This window comes from Pholis gunnellus (assembly GCF_910591455.1).
Source record: "Pholis gunnellus genome assembly, chromosome: 3".
In the NCBI taxonomy this organism is placed as follows: Eukaryota; Metazoa; Chordata; class Actinopteri; order Perciformes; family Pholidae; genus Pholis; species Pholis gunnellus.
In genome coordinates, this window is record NC_136529.1 from 28,937,044 (window position 1) to 28,955,756 (window position 18,713).

The 18,713-nt window shown below is 40.9% G+C and overlaps 1 protein-coding gene across 1 annotated transcript; it reads left to right on the top strand.

Annotated features, from left to right (window-relative positions):
- Positions 1-463: 463 nt before the first annotated feature.
- Positions 464-12,569, top strand: LOC306693949 (uncharacterized protein; the record flags this gene model as incomplete). The annotated part of the gene is made up of 8 exons (XM_079156636.1): positions 464-619; positions 2,181-2,933; positions 5,793-5,912; positions 6,133-6,903; positions 9,395-9,603; positions 10,714-10,852; positions 11,373-11,798; positions 12,312-12,569. The coding sequence occupies 8 exons, from the start codon at positions 464-466 to the stop codon at positions 12,567-12,569; spliced, it is 2,832 nt and encodes a 943-aa protein (XP_079012762.1).
- Between the last annotated feature and the right edge of the window lie 6,144 nt (positions 12,570-18,713).

Sequence of the window (18,713 nt, forward strand, 5' to 3'; positions counted from 1 at the left end):
GAATTTTGCACCCTGTGTATGTGTGCTGTGTGTGTGGTGTGTGTGTGTGTGTGTGGTGTGTGTATGAGATATGTGTATTTTCCTAAAGAGTATTATTTATATTATGAAATGTCCACCTGGTATTTTCTGAAATATTCAGTCGTATGAGGGATATTTGGCCAGCTGTGGTGGCTCCTCAACGGGGTTTTTGCTCAACTTTCCCCTCAGACAGAGAAGCCCTGCATGGGTCCGTGTGAACCTTCTGCTCTGAAGGTTTCAGAATAAGTAGAATGGTTTGGAACGGAGCCAGAAGGAACTCCACAGAGAGGCAGGAAATTGTGTTTTGAAAAGAAACTAAGGTTTAGAGGAGAAATACTTCAGTGCGTCAAAAACGAACTATGAAACATACAAACAAAACAAACAAATATGAACTAGAACATGTTGGTGCTTGTTTCAGACAGAAAGGATTTTGCTGATTTCAGAGATGAATTTTTCATCCGTCAACGACACGTCAGCAGTAACCGGGAACCAGCGGGACCACTTCACCAGAGCGGTGACCAACAATGTGATCATCACGGCTCTCTGCATCGCCATCAACTCCATCAACAGCACTCTGGTCCACACCTTCAGGAAGCACCAGGTCTCACGTTCACCGTCGTTTTTACACATTTAGGTCCTGATCCTCTATGTGAACCAGTCTCAGTGTAGTCCTGATCCTCTATGTGAACCACTCTCAGTGTAGTCCTGATCCTCTATGTGAACCAGTCTCAGTGTAGTCCTGATCCTCTATGTGAACCAGTCTCAGTGTAGTCCTGATCCTCTATATGAACCAGTCTCAGTGTAGTCCTGATCCTCTATGTGAACCAGTCTCAGTGTAGTCCTGATCCTCTATATGAACCAGTCTCAGTGTAGTCCTGATCCTCTATATGAACCAGTCTCAGTGTAGTCCTGATCCTCCATGTGAACCACTCAGTGTAGTCCTGATCCTCTATGTGAACCAGACTCAGTGTAGTCCTGATCCTCTATGTGAACCACTCTCAGTGTAGTCCTGATCCTCTATGTGAACCACTCTCAGTGTAGTCCTGATCCTCTATATGAACCAGACTCAGTGTAGTCCTGATCCTCTATGTGAACCAGTCTCAGTTTAGTCCTGATCCTCTACGTGAACCACTCTGTGTAGTCCTGATCCTCTATGTGAACCAGTCTCAGTTTAGTCCTGATCCTCTACGTGAACCACTCTGTGCAGTCCTGATCCTCTATGTGAACCAGTCTCAGTTTAGTCCTGATCCTCTACGTGAACCACTCTCAGTGTAGTCCTGATCCTCTATGTGAACCAGTCTCAGTGTAGTCCTGATCCTCTATGTGAACGATATTATTGTCATTTTAAGACCCTTTTTTTATGCTGCTGCTATTATAAGAATATAAGTTCACCCTGTAAAGGAGTAATGAACCTAATTCTTAAGAATATTCAGACATTGGAATATTCTAAATAAATAGAAAATGTATTAATTTAAACCACACAACCAAAAGTATGAATAAATCGTACGTCTATAAATGGAAGAACACGGCGCTGCTGTTTAGTCCGGTGACAAACTCATGTAAACACAAACAGACAAAATCACGGTTTAGGTTACACCATATATTATTCAGTCAGTTGATATCGTGATTATCGGGCTTAATAGAGACACAAGGTCTTACTTATTATCAGTTATTAACATTTATTATCACTTATTATCACTTATTAACACTTATTAACACTTATTATCACTTATTAACACGTATTAACACGTATTAACACTTATTATCACTTATTAACACTTATTAACACTTATTAACACTTACTAACACTTATTAACACTTATTAACACGTATTAACATGTGTTAACACTTATTAACACTTATTAACATGTATTAACACGTATTAACACTTGTTCATCGGGTTTGAGTCCCAGCTTCTAGTGTTCATATGCTTCCTATTTGTATGCATCATTCAGACATATTACTCTGAGACGCAGCTTTCATTTGTTGCTCATTGATTTTTGATAAATTTACTCAAAATCATTCATAAGTCATTGAACTATTTTGTGAGTCATTGCCGACGACATCGTCTGCTTTCTATGTCTCGTAGTGCAAAGAAAAGAAAATGAAAATAGCTGCATATGAGTTTGATAAATCAGTGATTCTCCTCCATCTTCCTCCAGATGTTCAACACGAACCCTCGTTACATCCTGTTCATCCACCTGGTGATCAACGACATGATGCAGCTCATCCTGTCCACTCTGCTCCACATCCTCAGCTACGCCCTCCACACCATCAACGTCTCCTTATGCCTCCTCCTGCTCCTCCTCGCCATCCTCTCCACCCTCAACACCCCTCTGAACCTGGCCGGCATGGCGGTCGAGTGCTACGTCGCCATCTGCCTGCCGCTGCGTCACGGACGCATCTGCACGGTGAGGAACACCTGGATCCTGATCGGCCTCATCTGGGCGGCGAGCGCGTTCTCCATCCTGCCGGACCTCTTCATCCTCTTGGCCACAGAGCCGCTGCACTTCTTCCACTCTAAAGTTTTCTGTTCCAGAGACTTTGTGTTCCGGAGCTCGTACAGCCTGAAGAAGAGGGACGCCTCGCACATCGTCTGTCTGGTCCTTGTGTGGCTCACGCTCCTCTACGCTTACTTCAGGATCCTGTTTGCAGCCAAGGGAGCGACGGCAGACAATAAAAAAGCCAGAAACACCATCGTGCTGCACGGCTTTCAGCTGCTGCTGTGCATGCTGGCGTACGTGAGGCCCATGTTCGAACAAGGTCTGCACTACCTGTTTCCCGGTCGGTTCCTGGACGTACACTTCGCCTGCTACATCTTCGTCCAGATCCTGCCCCGGTTCCTCAGTCCCATCGTCTACGGACTGAGAGACCAGACCTTCAGGAGACACATGAGAAGCTTCCTGCTGTGTAGAGTGAGGATGAGCGACCAGAAAACGTCCTGGTGGAAGTGAAGCGAGTCGTCTCAAACAAACGACTCTACTTTGTAACGTGGTCGTTGGTGTTTCACATGATTGTGTTTTACTTCTGTTTGATGTCGAAGTAGTTCAAATAGATAATACATTGAATTTACAAATACATACTAAAGCTCAAATGATAAGGGTGAGAATAGAGTAAAACATTTAACTTCAGTTTATTACTGACATTAATCTGAACATTGGATGAAGCCAGGTTGAACATTCTTGTTTCATTTTTTGGACATATTAGAGTGATAATCAGAACATGATGATGTCTCTTTGTTTCACTCCATAAATCAGAAAATACTGTCAATGATCATAAAACGTCTGTTTCCTCCATGTTTCTATTAATAAATGTATAAATGAGTGTGTGAGTGATGTGTGAACCTTCAGCACATAGAGAGGAGTGAACGTGTGAAGGTTGGTGTCCTTTAAAGAGATGTTTGAAGAAAGTTTGATCTCAACTCATCATCATCATCATCATCATCATCATCATCGTGGTTTTATTTTCTCTTCTCTGACAAATGATGAAATCAAAGAAGTGGGTGTGTTTCATTGTTTACGGAGACGGTGTGTGTGTCATTGTTTATAGAGATGTGTGTGTGTCCTCTGTGTCTCACCTGGACTCAGGCAGGTGAGGACGTCTTGTTGGCAGTTATATATTTACAATTGAAATATATTGAAATGTTTAAAATGTAACTGAAACATTGTGTTTGAGCAGATGTTTGGAGGAATAAACTAAACTAATGTTATAATATAATAAATAATGTTATAATATAATAAATGTTATAAATATAATAAATAATGTTATAATATAATAAGATAATGTTATAATATAATAAATAATGTTATAAATATAATAAATAATGTTATAATATAATAATGTTTTAATATTATAAATAATGTTATAATATTATAAATAATGTTATAATATAATAAATAATGTTATAAATATAATAAATAATGTTATAATATAATAAATAATGTTATAATATAATAAATAATGTTATAAATATAATAAATAATGTTATAATATAATAAATAATGTTATAATATTATAAATAATGTTATAAATATAATAAATAATGTTATAATATACTGCACGTGTCACTTTTCTGCTGCCGGTTTCTCGTTGTGATCGTTTGTGATTAATTTACTTTTTCTTTCCTGAAACACAAACATTAAAGTTTTAGATCAAGCTTTGCTAAAGTTGAGTTGTATAATAAATATAAAGATAAATAATGCTGTTTGATGCACCAGTTGTGTTCAAATGAATGAATAGTTCACATTGTTTGAGCTTTAAGGTGAAAAGAGATGAAATGTTAAAGTATACTTCATTTAAGTAGGAAATTGAAACGTTGTGGTTTATAACATCTGAGCAAAGTATTAAGAAAATGTTTTGATGTATTTTTAAGCACAGGAATCAGAATCAGGACGTTTTATCAGACAAAGGACTTGTTTCAAAAAGAATATTTCTAAAAGACAACTTTAGTGTCAGATCCTCAAAGCACCGTCAGGTCTCTGCTGCAGGGATCGGTTTGTAGGTTTGCGCACACACACACACACACACACACACACACACACACACACACACACACACACACACACACACACACACACGGGATGTGTCTTTGTGCGCGACAATAAACACGATGCAAAGCAAAAGACAGGTTGAAGGAGCCAGAAGCTGCCGCGGTGACTCTTAACTCGTCTTACGTGCTGTTGATGCGCGTGACATCGGGAACATCATCCACAGACGAGCTTTGTTGATTGAGAGTCTGCGTGGAACAAGATAAAACCAGTCCATTTATTGCCGCCGACATTAAACGCACCATTTACAGACCGTTACCGTAAAGCGGACAAAACCCGACAAACACCGACAAACACGGTGAATTCAGGACCTGTAGACCTGAGCCAGGACCACCCAACGTATCCACAGAGAAATACAGTATTTACACCACCACATGTGGCTCTAACAGATTAAACAATAGAACATATTAAAGTGACAGTAGAATAAACAGAGAAACAGATGAAGTTCTGAACGTGTCGTAGAACTGGACCAATGCTCTAATGAAATGAGAACATCGTGTTGTTTCTACTAATGTATTTCTTTGGTTTGTAAAGTGTCTCAATTACTCAAAATATAAGGTGACTATATATACATATATATGCTGTCAAAGCCATTTCTGTTTATTTAACATTTAAAAGCATATTTTAAGTTCACAGTAAAAAACAAAGTATTAACAGATAAATACTTGTTCTCATTTGAATGGTAATTGAGATTATTATTATTATTATTATGCAAGGGTTACAGTTGAGCTGTTAAATGTGGTCAAAGTGGTGATTATGCATCATAAAAGTACTGTTTTAATACTTTGGACTGATGTAAATGCAGTACTGTGTCTCTCTCTCAGGTCTGAGTGAAGGATGAGTTCATCAGCGGGCCCTGAAGGCAACATGACGCAGCAGGTTTTACAATCTTTACATCAGAGCAAATATAAACGAATTCTGGACTTCTTCTGTTGTTTTGCTAATTTAGTTTCTAGGTCACTATTTCAGTGTAAATGTGCAATTATTAAAAAAAAGCTAGTTTCTAAAACAAGTTTGTCACCATGATTTTATTAATAACTGTGTTTTTAATTTAATAAAAAAGAAACCTTGAAAACATTAACAAATACTTGTTAATGTCCCACATGTGAGCGAGAGGAGGAGGCGTGTTAGTGGACATCACGGTTACCACATGTTAATATGATCAGCGTGTGATGTCATTAAGTGAGCGTGTGATGTCATTAAGTGAATGGTTTCTCTTTGGATCAGTTCACACTCGTCAGAGACACTTTCAGCACTGCGTTCGTCAAGAACCTGATCGTGGTTCTGGTCTGGATCATCCTCAGTTACATCAACGGCAGCATGGTGGTCACCTTCTTCAGACACCAGGTACACACACACACACACACACACACACACACACACACACACACACACACACACACACACACACACACACACACACACACACACACACACACACACACACACACACACACACACACACTTGCTTTCATATAAACATTTATTATTAAACATGTAATAATTCCCTCCAGGACTCCACACGTCCTCTAACTGCATCTCCTTCTTCTCCTTCTTCTCCCTCCAGATGTTTTATGAAGACCCTCGCTACATCCTCTTCATCCACATGGTGATCAATGACGCCGTCCAGCTGACCGTCAGCGTCACGCTCTTCGTCCTCAGCTACATCTTCTACAGGATCAACGTGTCGTTGTGCTGCTTCTTCATCCTGGTGGCGGTCTTCACCACCAGGAACACCCCGGTCAGCTTGGCCAGCATGGCCATCGAGCGCTACGTCGCCATCTGCTGGCCTCTCCGATACCACCAGCTCTGCACCGTGAGGAGGACCTATGTGGTGATCGGGTTGGTCTGGTTGGTATGCGTGGCTCCGGGCATCACCGATCTGTTTGTGACGCTGGCGAAGGAGTCCCTGAGCTTCTTCCACGAGTCGGTGTTCTGCTTGAGGCCGAACGTGTTCAAAGACCTGATCCTGGCCCGCCAACGTCTCGCCTTTGACATCATCTACTTCTCCTGCGTGTTCCTCACGCTGGTCTTCACCTACTTGCAGATCCTGTTCGCGGCCCGGGCCCTCTCCACGGAGAAGGTGTCGGCCCAGAGGGCCAGGAACACCATCCTGATCCACGGGGCCCAGCTGGCCATGTGCATGCTCTCCTACGTCTCTCCTAGCGTGGAGATCGTCCTGCGTCTGATCTTCCCCGGACGAGTCCTAAAAATCAGTTTCGCCAACTACCTGATCGTCTACATCCTGCCGCGCTTCCTGAGCCCGATCGTCTACGGAGTCAGAGACAAACAGTTCAGGAAGTACCTGAAGATGCACCTGAAGAGGAACAGGTGCCGGGTCCAGCTGCTCAAAGAGGACCCGTCTAGACTAAGCACAGCAGGTTCTAGCTCATAGTTCCTGTATGAGATGAGGTCTGACGGGGACTATATCCTCGTCCTTTATTTCTGATTCTACGTCCGTGATGAAGGACGAGAATCTCAACTCTACGGACTCTTCGTCACACAAAGTTCTCGCTCGAGTTGACATTTTTACGATGTTGTAAAAAATATATAAATTATTATTGAATTCATGCAGTCACAATAAAGGCTATGAATATGGTAACAATAGCTTTCATGTTCATGTGTTTGTGACAATAAAGAAAGTAAAACTGTCGTGTCAGCAGAAACAGATTAAATCATCCAGTTTGTGAATTAGAAAATAAACTTTAAGTTTAGCTGAAGGCACTAAAACAAATGTTTATGTTAAAATAAAGATTAAAGATTAAGATTGTTGACTCACTCTGATTATAACTAATATTAGATCAAAGAGACAATTAAAAACAGCTGATTCATCCCAAATATCAGAGCCGCATCATTAATCACAATATTATGCCGACTGTCATCTGAACATGTTTAATGTTTTAAATGGAGTCATATTTGTTAAAGTTGAAATACTATTTTAAATTAGAAATCATATTAAAAAAACAAATCAGCAAAAGAATCACAAGATGATGAGTTTAATGTTTATCAACAATAACAAACATCATAAAGTGATGTTTATCAACAATCAGATATCTGTTTCTAAACACTTCAACTCTGAATCACATGAAGACAAAGAGGAGAGAGGAAGAAGAGGAGAGAGGAAGAAGAGGAGAGAGGAAGAAGAGGAGAGAGGAAGAAGAGAGGAAGAGGAAGAAGAGAGAGGAAGAAGAGGAGGAGAAGAGAACCACCTGGTGGCTCAAACCAAAGCTGCACATAACTTGATATTTATCATCAATAACTCATCTAATAATCATTGAAGTGATGAAGACGCTGAGATCCTCTTCATCACTGGCTAACAACATCTTCAACACGAATAAATTAAATTCAATGAATGTTATGTTCAACTCAAACAATATTAATGATAATTAACATAAGCTGTGACATCATGAGCCGTCTCTACGGTGACCGGATCAATACACACACACATCAATACAAACCCTCACGTGTGTGTACATACACATACATGTACACACACACACACACACACACACACACACACACACACACACACACACACACACACACACACACTGTGTATATATACATGAGACATCTGCTGCAGGAGTCAGAGGCTCAGGTGAGAGGAGCTCCGTCACCTCTTCATAGATCATATTATCATATTATTATCATATATTATGATTATGATAAATATTATTATTATGATAAATATTATTAATATTATGATAAATATTATTGTTATGATAAATATTATTAATATTATGATAAATATTATTGTTATGATACCGCTGATATGAAAATGTGTTTCTTTCTACTTCGTTCTTAAAAAGAAAAGCTTTTATGAATCTTTTTAAAAGTAGAATAGTTTTGCTGTTATGTAATTTATCTGCTTTGTTTATATTGTTTTTAACATGTAAAGTACCTTAAAGTACCTTTTACATTATTATTAATATTGTTATTATTATGATTATTATCATGATGTCATATTATGGTCTAACGCATTTCTCACTTTCTTCACAGAACTCAGTGAACATCAATGAGCTGCTGAAGACGGTTTGTATAAAATGTATTAATATACATGTTTGTAGTATTTGGAATACTCTCCGTAGTACTGAGTCCCACAGCGTCGCCGTGTTAACGTCTTTATGATAATAAATAAACATAGATTCAGTTTCACGATGAGGAACCCCAAACTAAAGTGTTCTTCACCAAGAACTCCGATAACGTTCTTCACATTAACGTTCTTCACGATAACGTTCTTCACGATAATGTTCACGATAACGTTCTTCACGATAACATTCTTCACATTAACGTTCTTCACGATAACGTTCACGATAACATTCTTCACGTTAACGTTCTTCACGCTAACGTTCTTCACGTTAACGTTCTTCACGTTAACGTTCTTCACGATAATGTTCACGATAACGTTCTTCACGATAACATTCTTCACATTAACGTTCTTCACGATAACATTCTTCACATTAACGTTCTTCACGATAAAGTTCACGATAACATTCTTCACATTAACGTTCTTCACGATAACGTTCTTCACGATAATGTTCACGATAACGTTCTTCACGATAACATTCTTCACATTAACGTTCTTCACGATAAAGTTCACGATAACATTCTTCACGATAACGTTCTTCGAGAAGAACTCTGAATGTGTTCTGTCTCTGAGGTTCAGGTGTAAATAGAAATGGATCTGAGCCGTTCTCTCATGTCTCCACTGACTGTTAATCATTTTGAATCATTATTTCATGTTCTCTATATTCAGGATGAACCTGTCTCCATGAAGTCAAACTCTTCATGCTCAACATGATGGTTGTGTGTCTGATGTGTGTGTTCAGGTTGAGAGGAGGATGCTGAACTCTTCCTCCTCCTCCTCCTCCTCTTCCTCCTCTCTGGAGCTGCTGATGAGTAACACCAGCTCCTCGCTGCCGGCCGGCTCTAAAGACAGCTTCTCCAACGCTCTCACCAAGAACACCGTGGCCATGCTGGTGTGGCTGACGCTCAGCGTCATCAACGGCAGCATGGTGCTCACCTTCCTACGACACAGGTACACACACACACACACACACACACACACTCACATGATGACTGGTCATGTTTTCAGTCATGTGACGGGCGACATTTTCGTGTCATGCACACGAGGTGCCCGACCCTCGTGGGTTCCTGAGACACCACGAGCTGCAGACACACATGAATACAAAGTCATCACTGAAGTCTGAAAGCCAAACGTTCTGCACAGCAGACGGGATCTGCTGCAGAGGAAGAGGTTCATCTTCCTGGAGCACAACTCGTGTCCTCGAGCTCACACACACACACACACACACACACACACACACACACACACACACACACACACACACACACACACACACACACACACACACACACACACACACACAGATCCTCTGAGAGGACCTGGAGCCGCCGGTCTCTGGGGCTGGAGGAGCTTCATGATCCAGGTCTTTGTCTCATGTTTAACTTCTGCTTCACACACAGTTACTGAAGACAACCAGCTCAGAACCTGTTTACACCAAATATCACCAGAACATGTTTCTCAGACGCATGAGGAAGAGTATACATATATACAGGTCCTGTATATATTATATGTATTAATACTACATGAGCAGCGTCTCCTCCTCATGGTGCAGAAGCTCAATATGTGTAATTGATTCCTCTGAGAAACCATTTCACTGAAACGTTTGATCTGTGATTTGATTTCATTTATTTCTTAGTGTCTTTGGATCAGATCGACTGTCTCGCTGCTCTGTTAGACTTTGTAAACTCTATTTTTAAAGGTGCTGTATAAATAAAGTTATTATTATTAAATAAGAGAAAAAGAAACGTGTAATTCTGAAAACAGTCCAAAGGTCAAAATGCTCTTTAACTGAAACCACAAACCGTCTCAGTGCTCCTGTGATTTTTACACTTATTTAAAATCCGTATATATGCAGATATATGCAAATATATGCAAATAAGCCTGGTTGTAAAACAACAACAAAGATGAGCTCTGATAGAAAGAGTCATAGTTAAATGTAAAATTGCAGTTTACTATCTCACCATCTTCAATAGAAACTATAAAACATGTGATACATGAATCAATAAGCCGACCAATCGGTGACCGGGATGCTGTGCCTCTGTGGTTGTTCTCCGGCTCCAGTCGGTTCTACGAGAACCCGCGGTACATCATGTTCATCTACATGGTGATCAACGACGCTCTGCAGCTCAGCCTGGTCACAGCTCTCTACGTGGTCAGCTACATCTTCAGGAAGATCCACGCCTCCGTCTGCTGCTTCCTGGTGAGTCCTCACCTGTCCTCACATGTCCTCACATGTCCTCACCTGTCCTCACATGTCCTCACATGTCCTCACATGTCCTCACATGTCCTCACCTGTCCTCACATGTCCTCAACATGTCCTCACTGGTGTTAGAATGACTTCTTAAACACTTTATATTCCTAATTCTTTGATTTACTTTCTCTATTTTAGTAGATTTGTGACTTTATTGATTTACACACTTTAATTGTTATTCTTTTGTTGTAATCTTTGATCAAACTCTGGCACAAGAATTTCCTTTGAGATTAATAAAAATAAAAATCTTATTTTATTAATACAAAATATATTAAATCAACGAATAAAGTGATTAAAATGAGCTCCACCTTTAAAAGCTGCAACACATTAATGCATCAATAATAATACAATAATATAATGTATATTATGCTCCATAATGAGTACTTTGATGCTGATACCGTTGTAGTTTGACGTGTACTTGTAACAGAGTACTTGTACACTGTAGTACTACTCCCCCGGTTCCCCTCAGATCATGACGGCGGTGCTCACCACCCGCTCCACCCCTCTCATCCTGGCCGGCATGGCGCTGGAGCGCTACATCTCCATCTGCTTCCCTCTGCACTACGGCCACATGTGCACCGTCCCTCGCACCTTCCTCCTCGTCTTCATCATCCTCATCCTCACCGCCGCCCCGCCCGTCACCGACCTCCTCATCACCGCCGTCCACCGGCCTCTGAGCTTCTTCCACACGGATATCTTCTGCGACCACCCGCTTCTCTTCCGCCACCGGTCCGTTTACTACAAGAACTGCGTGTTTGACGGCGTGTACCTGTCCTTCGTGGCTCTGACGCTGCTCTACACCTACTGCCGGATCATGGCGACGGCACAGGCCGCCTCCACCGGCCTGGCGTCGGTGAAGAGAGCCAGAAACACGGTGCTGCTTCACGGGGTGCAGGTCGGTACTTTACCACGAGTAGTGACGGGCATCGTCATCGTACTCCTATCGATACTCTTATCGGTTCTTCTGATAATAATAATAATAAATAGTTAGAGAAGAATATACTTCTGATCAGACTCTGTCGGCATCGCTAACGTCACATAAAGCCATAAAGTGTCTTCATGTCTGTCCACAAACCAGATTTTCAGTTTACAATATTGTTGAAAAAAACTGAGAAAAATTAGCAAATCCTCATAGTTATATATTCATATCAATCAGCTGTTGGCCTTCTAATCAAGCTGCTATGATTAAAGGGACAGTGTGTAGGATTTGGCATCCATACCATAATATCACTACTTCAGGAGCAACGGATGTCAAACATGGTTATGAATATTACATTATATTTCTGCTAACAGAGCTCTGGCCCTTTAAGGGTGCTAGATGGATGGCTCGTGTGGTTCCAGTGATGCTGGGTGTAAATGTTGCTCTTTACTCAGAATAACATCCATATTTTCCCTCCTGCTGTTACAGCTGCTGCTGTGCATGCTGACCTTCGTGGTTCCTTCCCTTCAGGCTGCTCTCATCTCCTTGTTCCCTCGCTTCAGTCTGGAGATTCGTTACATCTTCTTCTTGCTCGTCTACATCATCCCCCGTTTCATGAGCCCCATCATCTATGGATTTCGTGACGAGCTGTTCAGAAAGTACTGGACCCGGAACCTGGCTTGTCGGGGCCAAAGTACCGTCAGGGTCAGACCGGTGTTACTGAAAGTGAACCAGGAGGTGAAATAACAGGAGACAACCTCCGGTTCTTTAGAGCGAAGCCAAAGCTTCATGTGTTAAAGCTGCATTCTCTCTAGTGTCCACCAGGGGGCGACTCCTCTGGTTGTATAGAAGTCTATGAGAAAATGACTCTACTTCTCTCTTGATTTATTACCTCAGTAAACATTGTAAACATGAGTTTATGGTCTCAATCTCTAGTTTCAAGTCTTCTTCAATACAGCATGATGTTCATTTAGTAAATGATGGTCCATTTAGAGTCAAACAGACCATAAAGCAGGGGACGCTTTAGGGGCGGGGCTACACAGTGATTGAAAGTTATCATATATAAAAATGATGAAACAAAAAAAATTTATTATAAATGTATTTCTGATGCACACACAAATATTTCTTCTTTTAAATAAACGTAATAGAAATTCATGAATATATGTATTTAAAAAGGATTTATAATATTCATCAAAAACATTTGGAAGTTGTTATATTTGTATATAAAAAGTTGAACCTGCTTATACAAACTGCTGGTCGCGTTGACGTTGCTCCATTCAGTACTTCATCGTTTCAACAGTAAATGATCCAATGAGCCAATCAGAAGCCTTCGTGAGGGTACATCTGACTATTGACATCAGCCAAGTTAGCATTGTAGCTAACTTACCTACGCGGTGAACGAACTTACATTACTACAGCCCATCGAGCCTCAAACCACCGTACAATACATGTTAGCATTCACCCATTCACCCATTCATCTTGGTTCATACTAGATTTACCTCTGAGATGTAGTATACTAAAAAGTACAATATTTACCTTCTTTACCTAAAAAGTACTTAGTGGAAATACTTGAGTAAAGTATCTCAGATTTGTACTTATTCACATTCCACCACTGATAATAAATACTGTTGTACATGCATTACGTCATGCTATGCTAAGTTAGCTAGCGCACACAGGAAACACTTACAGTCGTGGAGTGAAGCTGCTCCTCTGGGTCTCAGTGTGGAGAGGAACTCCTTTAGGAAACAGTCTTCATGGTCTTCATGGTCTTCATGGTCTTCAGAACCGCCGGAGAAGTTAACGGCGAACTTTGTCGGCGACGTAGCGAACTGCCCGCGAACACGACGAACTCAAACTCCTCCCACACCGCGAACAGAGCCGCCGGCTGACGAACATAGAGGAACAACGTCTACGTCACTATATCCTACACACAGCCTCGAGCTGGCTAGCTGGCTAGCTGGTTAGCTTAATATATATTCGGTAGCATTAGCGTGTCAGCTGTTCGCAAACACTGCGGATGGTTCAAAAATGGTGGGCGTGGTCTATCGTCCATCTTTACTGCGGAAGGTGCGTTAGATTTAAGAACCAGTGAGTAAAGAAAACCTAAATAAATGAGAGGAGATAGAAGGAGATCATATTTATAGTTGATTGATTGCCAGAAAAAATATCTGCAACTATTTAAAAAATGTATGTATTTGTTTGTTTTTTATTTGTTATCAGAATCAGCTTTATTGGTCATTTATGCGCACGCGTACAAGGAACTGGACTCCGAGTTTTCGTTGCTCTCCACGTTCATACACAGAATTAACAAGTAAACAGGAAAAAAAAAAAAAATATATATATATATATATATATATATAGGACAACAAAAAACTAAAAAGTAGAACAGATGTAAGCATAAACATTTAACGACTATGTACAGTATACATATAAATATATATACAAAAAGTACATATATATACAGTATATATGAACATAACCCTACACAATAATACAACAGTGACAATGTTATTATGGAGATGCAGTTTGTCTGATTACTTGTTCATCAGAGTGACGTCAGAGAGAAGCTGGTCCTGGTCTGGTGGTTTTGGTGTACAGAGCTCTGTAGCTCCTCCAGAGGGGAGGAGATGAACAGCTTGTGTCCAGGGTGTGAAGGTCTGCAGTGATCTTTCAGCCCGTTTCCTGACTCTGGAGGTGAACAAGTCCAGGATGGGGGGCAGGCTGGAACCAATGATCCTCTCTGCAGACCTGACGGTCCGTTGTAGTCTGTTCCGGTCCTGTTTGGTGGCCGATCCAAACCAGACCGTGATGGAGGAGCAGAGAACAGACTCAGTAGAACAGGACCAGCAGCTCCTGAGGCAGGTTGAACTTCCTGAGCTGGAGCAGGAAGTTCAACCTCTGCTGGGCCTTTTTCCTGAGGGTGTTGAAGTTGGGGGCCCACTTCAGGTCCTGGGAGATTGTGGATCCCAGAAACCTGAAGGTCTCCACAGCGGACACAGTGCTGTTGGGTATAGTGAGGGGGGGCAGTGTTGGGGGGCTCCTCCTGCAGTCCACTGTCATCTCCACAGTGTTGAGCTGGTTCAGCTCCAGGTTGTTCTGACCAGAGGACCAGCTGTTCAGCCTCCGTCTGTAGCAGACTCATCACCGTCTGAGAACTTCAGGAGTCTAACAGACGGGTCCTCTGAGGGGCAGACGCTGGTGTAGAGGGAGGAGAGCAGTGAGGAGAGACCACATCCCTGGGGGTCCAGTGCTGATGGTCTGGGTGCTTGACCACATCATCATTATTACAATGTATTTATTTACACACAGTTATTCATGAATAAATAAATATATGACACACTTTCATAGATTCACACAAACACTTAGAAACGTTCAAACCTCAACTTACTTACCCATGAGTGACGTCATATGTTGACAGACCATGTTGTGGCCACTAGATGGAGCCACCGTCACATCTATGGAGAAGTCTACGCCCTCCCAGCATGAGATATGAAGCAATAAACAATGATTTTAACAAAATACTGCTGTGTTTATTGTTGTTCACAAAAACCCAGTTTGTGGTTTATACAAATAAAAACTCATTCATTTGATTGTTTATTCTCTGAATGAAGAAGTGCTGCTAGTGAGGAAGATTACATCATCACAATAATAACACTGAGGTTCATTTAATGATTCCACAACGTCTCATTACACACACACACACACACACACACACACACACACACACACGCACACACACGCACACACACACGCACACACACGCACACACACACACACACACAAACACTCACACGCACACACACACACACGCGCACGCATACATGCACACACACACACGAGCACGCATACATGCACACGCGCACGCATACATGCACACGCACACACACACACACACACACACACACACACACACACATACACATACAGAGACAGCCGGAATATTACCGTAAGTGGTAGGAGATATAAAACAACACAACACAGACTTATTTATATAGCTATTTATTTATATATTGATCTAAATTATAATAACTCATCATAGAAACCAACGGGCAGCTTCAGTGTTTGAAGGTGTTTCTAGTTCGGGGACGCGATCGTGTTCCGGAATGTGACGGAAGAAGCCGAAGCCTGGGCTCGAGGAGACACCAGCAGCGCATCAGTCCTGTGGTCCAGCAGCAGCAGGACGGACCTCTCACTGCTTCAGACCAACGCAACACTCAACACTCCATTCTTCTTCTCTTGTTCTCGGCATCACATTCGTTTTCTGGTCGGTTCGCACGCGACATGTTTGTTCCTCTTCAGACGGGAAAGTGTGAAAGTTAAAAACGCATCATGGGGTGAGTGAGACCTGTGAGGAAGATGCTGGTCCGGTGATGAAGGAGCGTCGTGATCAAACTCACAGGTAAGTCCGAAATGAACATCAGTATGTTCCATAATAATAATAATAATAATAATAAAGTAATGATTCCTGTTTCTTCTCGTTGTCTCTGTGTTTGTTGTTGATGGAGCTGATTTTTCTCCACCGCTGTGATCCTGAATTATAGATCAACTTTATTTACGTGCAGCACGCGCCCCTGAGCTCAGCACGCGGCCCTGAGCTCAGCACGCGCCCCTGAGCTCAGCACGGGTCCTCGTGTCATTATAAACACACAGACTCTCCTCGGGGTTCTTATCTCTTTCATTTGATTGATTATTCACTGAGTCCTTCACATGGATGCAGATCATGATCAATATGTTCTGGAGATGTTTCAGTCTCACTGATCAAAGACTAGATTTAGGACAAACTTTTAACTTTGTTAAAAGTTAAAAGTTTGGAGTTTTCATCCTAAAGAAATAATTGAGTAAAAGCTCAAATGTGAACGTAGCTTTTTAAAATGAATGAAGAATTTATTTATGGGTGAAAGCTCTAGAAGCAAGTAAGTAACCTTTGAGGTTAGGTCGTGTGTCCAAATCCTCTTTTATTCTGTATTTTTTAACGTGCATTGTTTACACCAGCTTCTTCTTCTCCTCGTTTATTGGTGCTTTTTAATGGTGATCTGTGTGGAGACGCATCATGTTACTAAACAGTTAGAGATAAGACACTCTGAACCTTCACCTCCAGCATCCATGATCAGAGAAACCAAACAAGAATCCATCTTCATACAAATAATAATATATAAACAAGCATCTTAAAGCTGCTGCAGATGTAAAAACAAACGCATTTAACTTACCAGAGCTGCTGTTCACTGTTTAAAGACAAAGTCCATCCTCCTTTCTTTGTTAATAAAGAGTTTAATCTCACGTTGTTCAGTTCATCCGTGCGTTTTAGTTCCAGTCAGAAGTTCTTCTGGATTCATGGACGCCAGTGAAGACAGTCGAGCCTCCTCAGTTGTGTTTCTTGAACACGTTTTAATGCGTTTGAGGCTGAACATGTCGCTCCACAGAGGCAGCAGATGTTGGGATCGTCACCGCCCAACATGTCACGCTAGCCCACTGACCAATCACGTAGCTGTAGGCCAGCTAGCAGCTCTGACACGTCAAAGAATACGCCCACCATGTCAAACTAAAGATCTGATTGGTTGAAGACTATGACAATCAACAACATCGTCCCCATTCACTTAACCTGCACATGGATTCACTGGTGAGTCTGCAGACCTGGGGCCTCTCTTCTACCTAGAGACACAGAGGTGAACTCTGATTGGATCAAAGCTCTACTTAAAACAAGCTGCACTGAAGCAGAGCAGCTGAGGAGCACAGTAGCTGTGCTATGAGAACATAAGATAATGGGGAAAATATTTATATAAATTATGATACATGTAGTGTATTTAAGAAAAATTATTATTATTATATTATAATATACTATTATAAAATAGCTCTAACTTTGTGATTCTGTTTAGGCCAGCAGAGAAGGTTTTGCAGGCCCTGACGGCCACCACTGCACTAAACGACTACAAAGACCCACTAAACTATTAAAACGACTCACTAAACGACTACAAAGACCCACTAAACTATTAAAACGACTCACTAAACGACTACAAAGACCCACTAAACTATTAAAACGACTCACTAAACGACTACAAAGACCCACTAAACTATTAAAACGACTCACTAAACGACTACAAAGACCCACTAAACTATTAAAACGACTCACTAAACGACTACAAAGACCCACTAAACTATTAAAACGACTCACTAAACGACTACAAAGACCCACTAAACTATTAAAACGACTCACTAAACGACTACAAAGACCCACTAAACTATTAAAACGACTCACTAAATGACTACAAAGACCCACTAAACTATTAAAATGACTCACTAAATGACTACAAAGACCCACTAAACTATTAAAATGACTCACTAAATGACTACAAAGACCCACTAAACTATTAAAACGACTCACTAAACGACTACAAAGACCCACTAAACTATTAAAACGACTCACTAAACGACTACAAAGACCCACTAAACTATTAAAATGACTCACTAAATGACTACAAAGACCCACTAAACTATTAAAACGACTCACTAAACGACTACAAAGACCCACTAAACTATTAAAATGACTCACTAAATGACTACAAAGACCCACTAAACTATTAAAATGACTCACTAAACGACTACAAAGACCCACTAAACTATTAAAACGACTCACTAAATGACTACAAAGACCCACTAAACTATTAAAACGACTCACTAAACGACTACAAAGACCCACTAAACTATTAAAATGACTCACTAAATGACTACAAAGACCCACTAAACTATTAAAATGACTCACTAAATGACTACAAAGACCCACTAAACTATTAAAATGACTCACTAAATGACTACAAAGACCCACTAAACTATTAAAACGACTCACTAAATGACTACAAAGACCCACTAAACTATTAAAACGACTCACTAAATGGC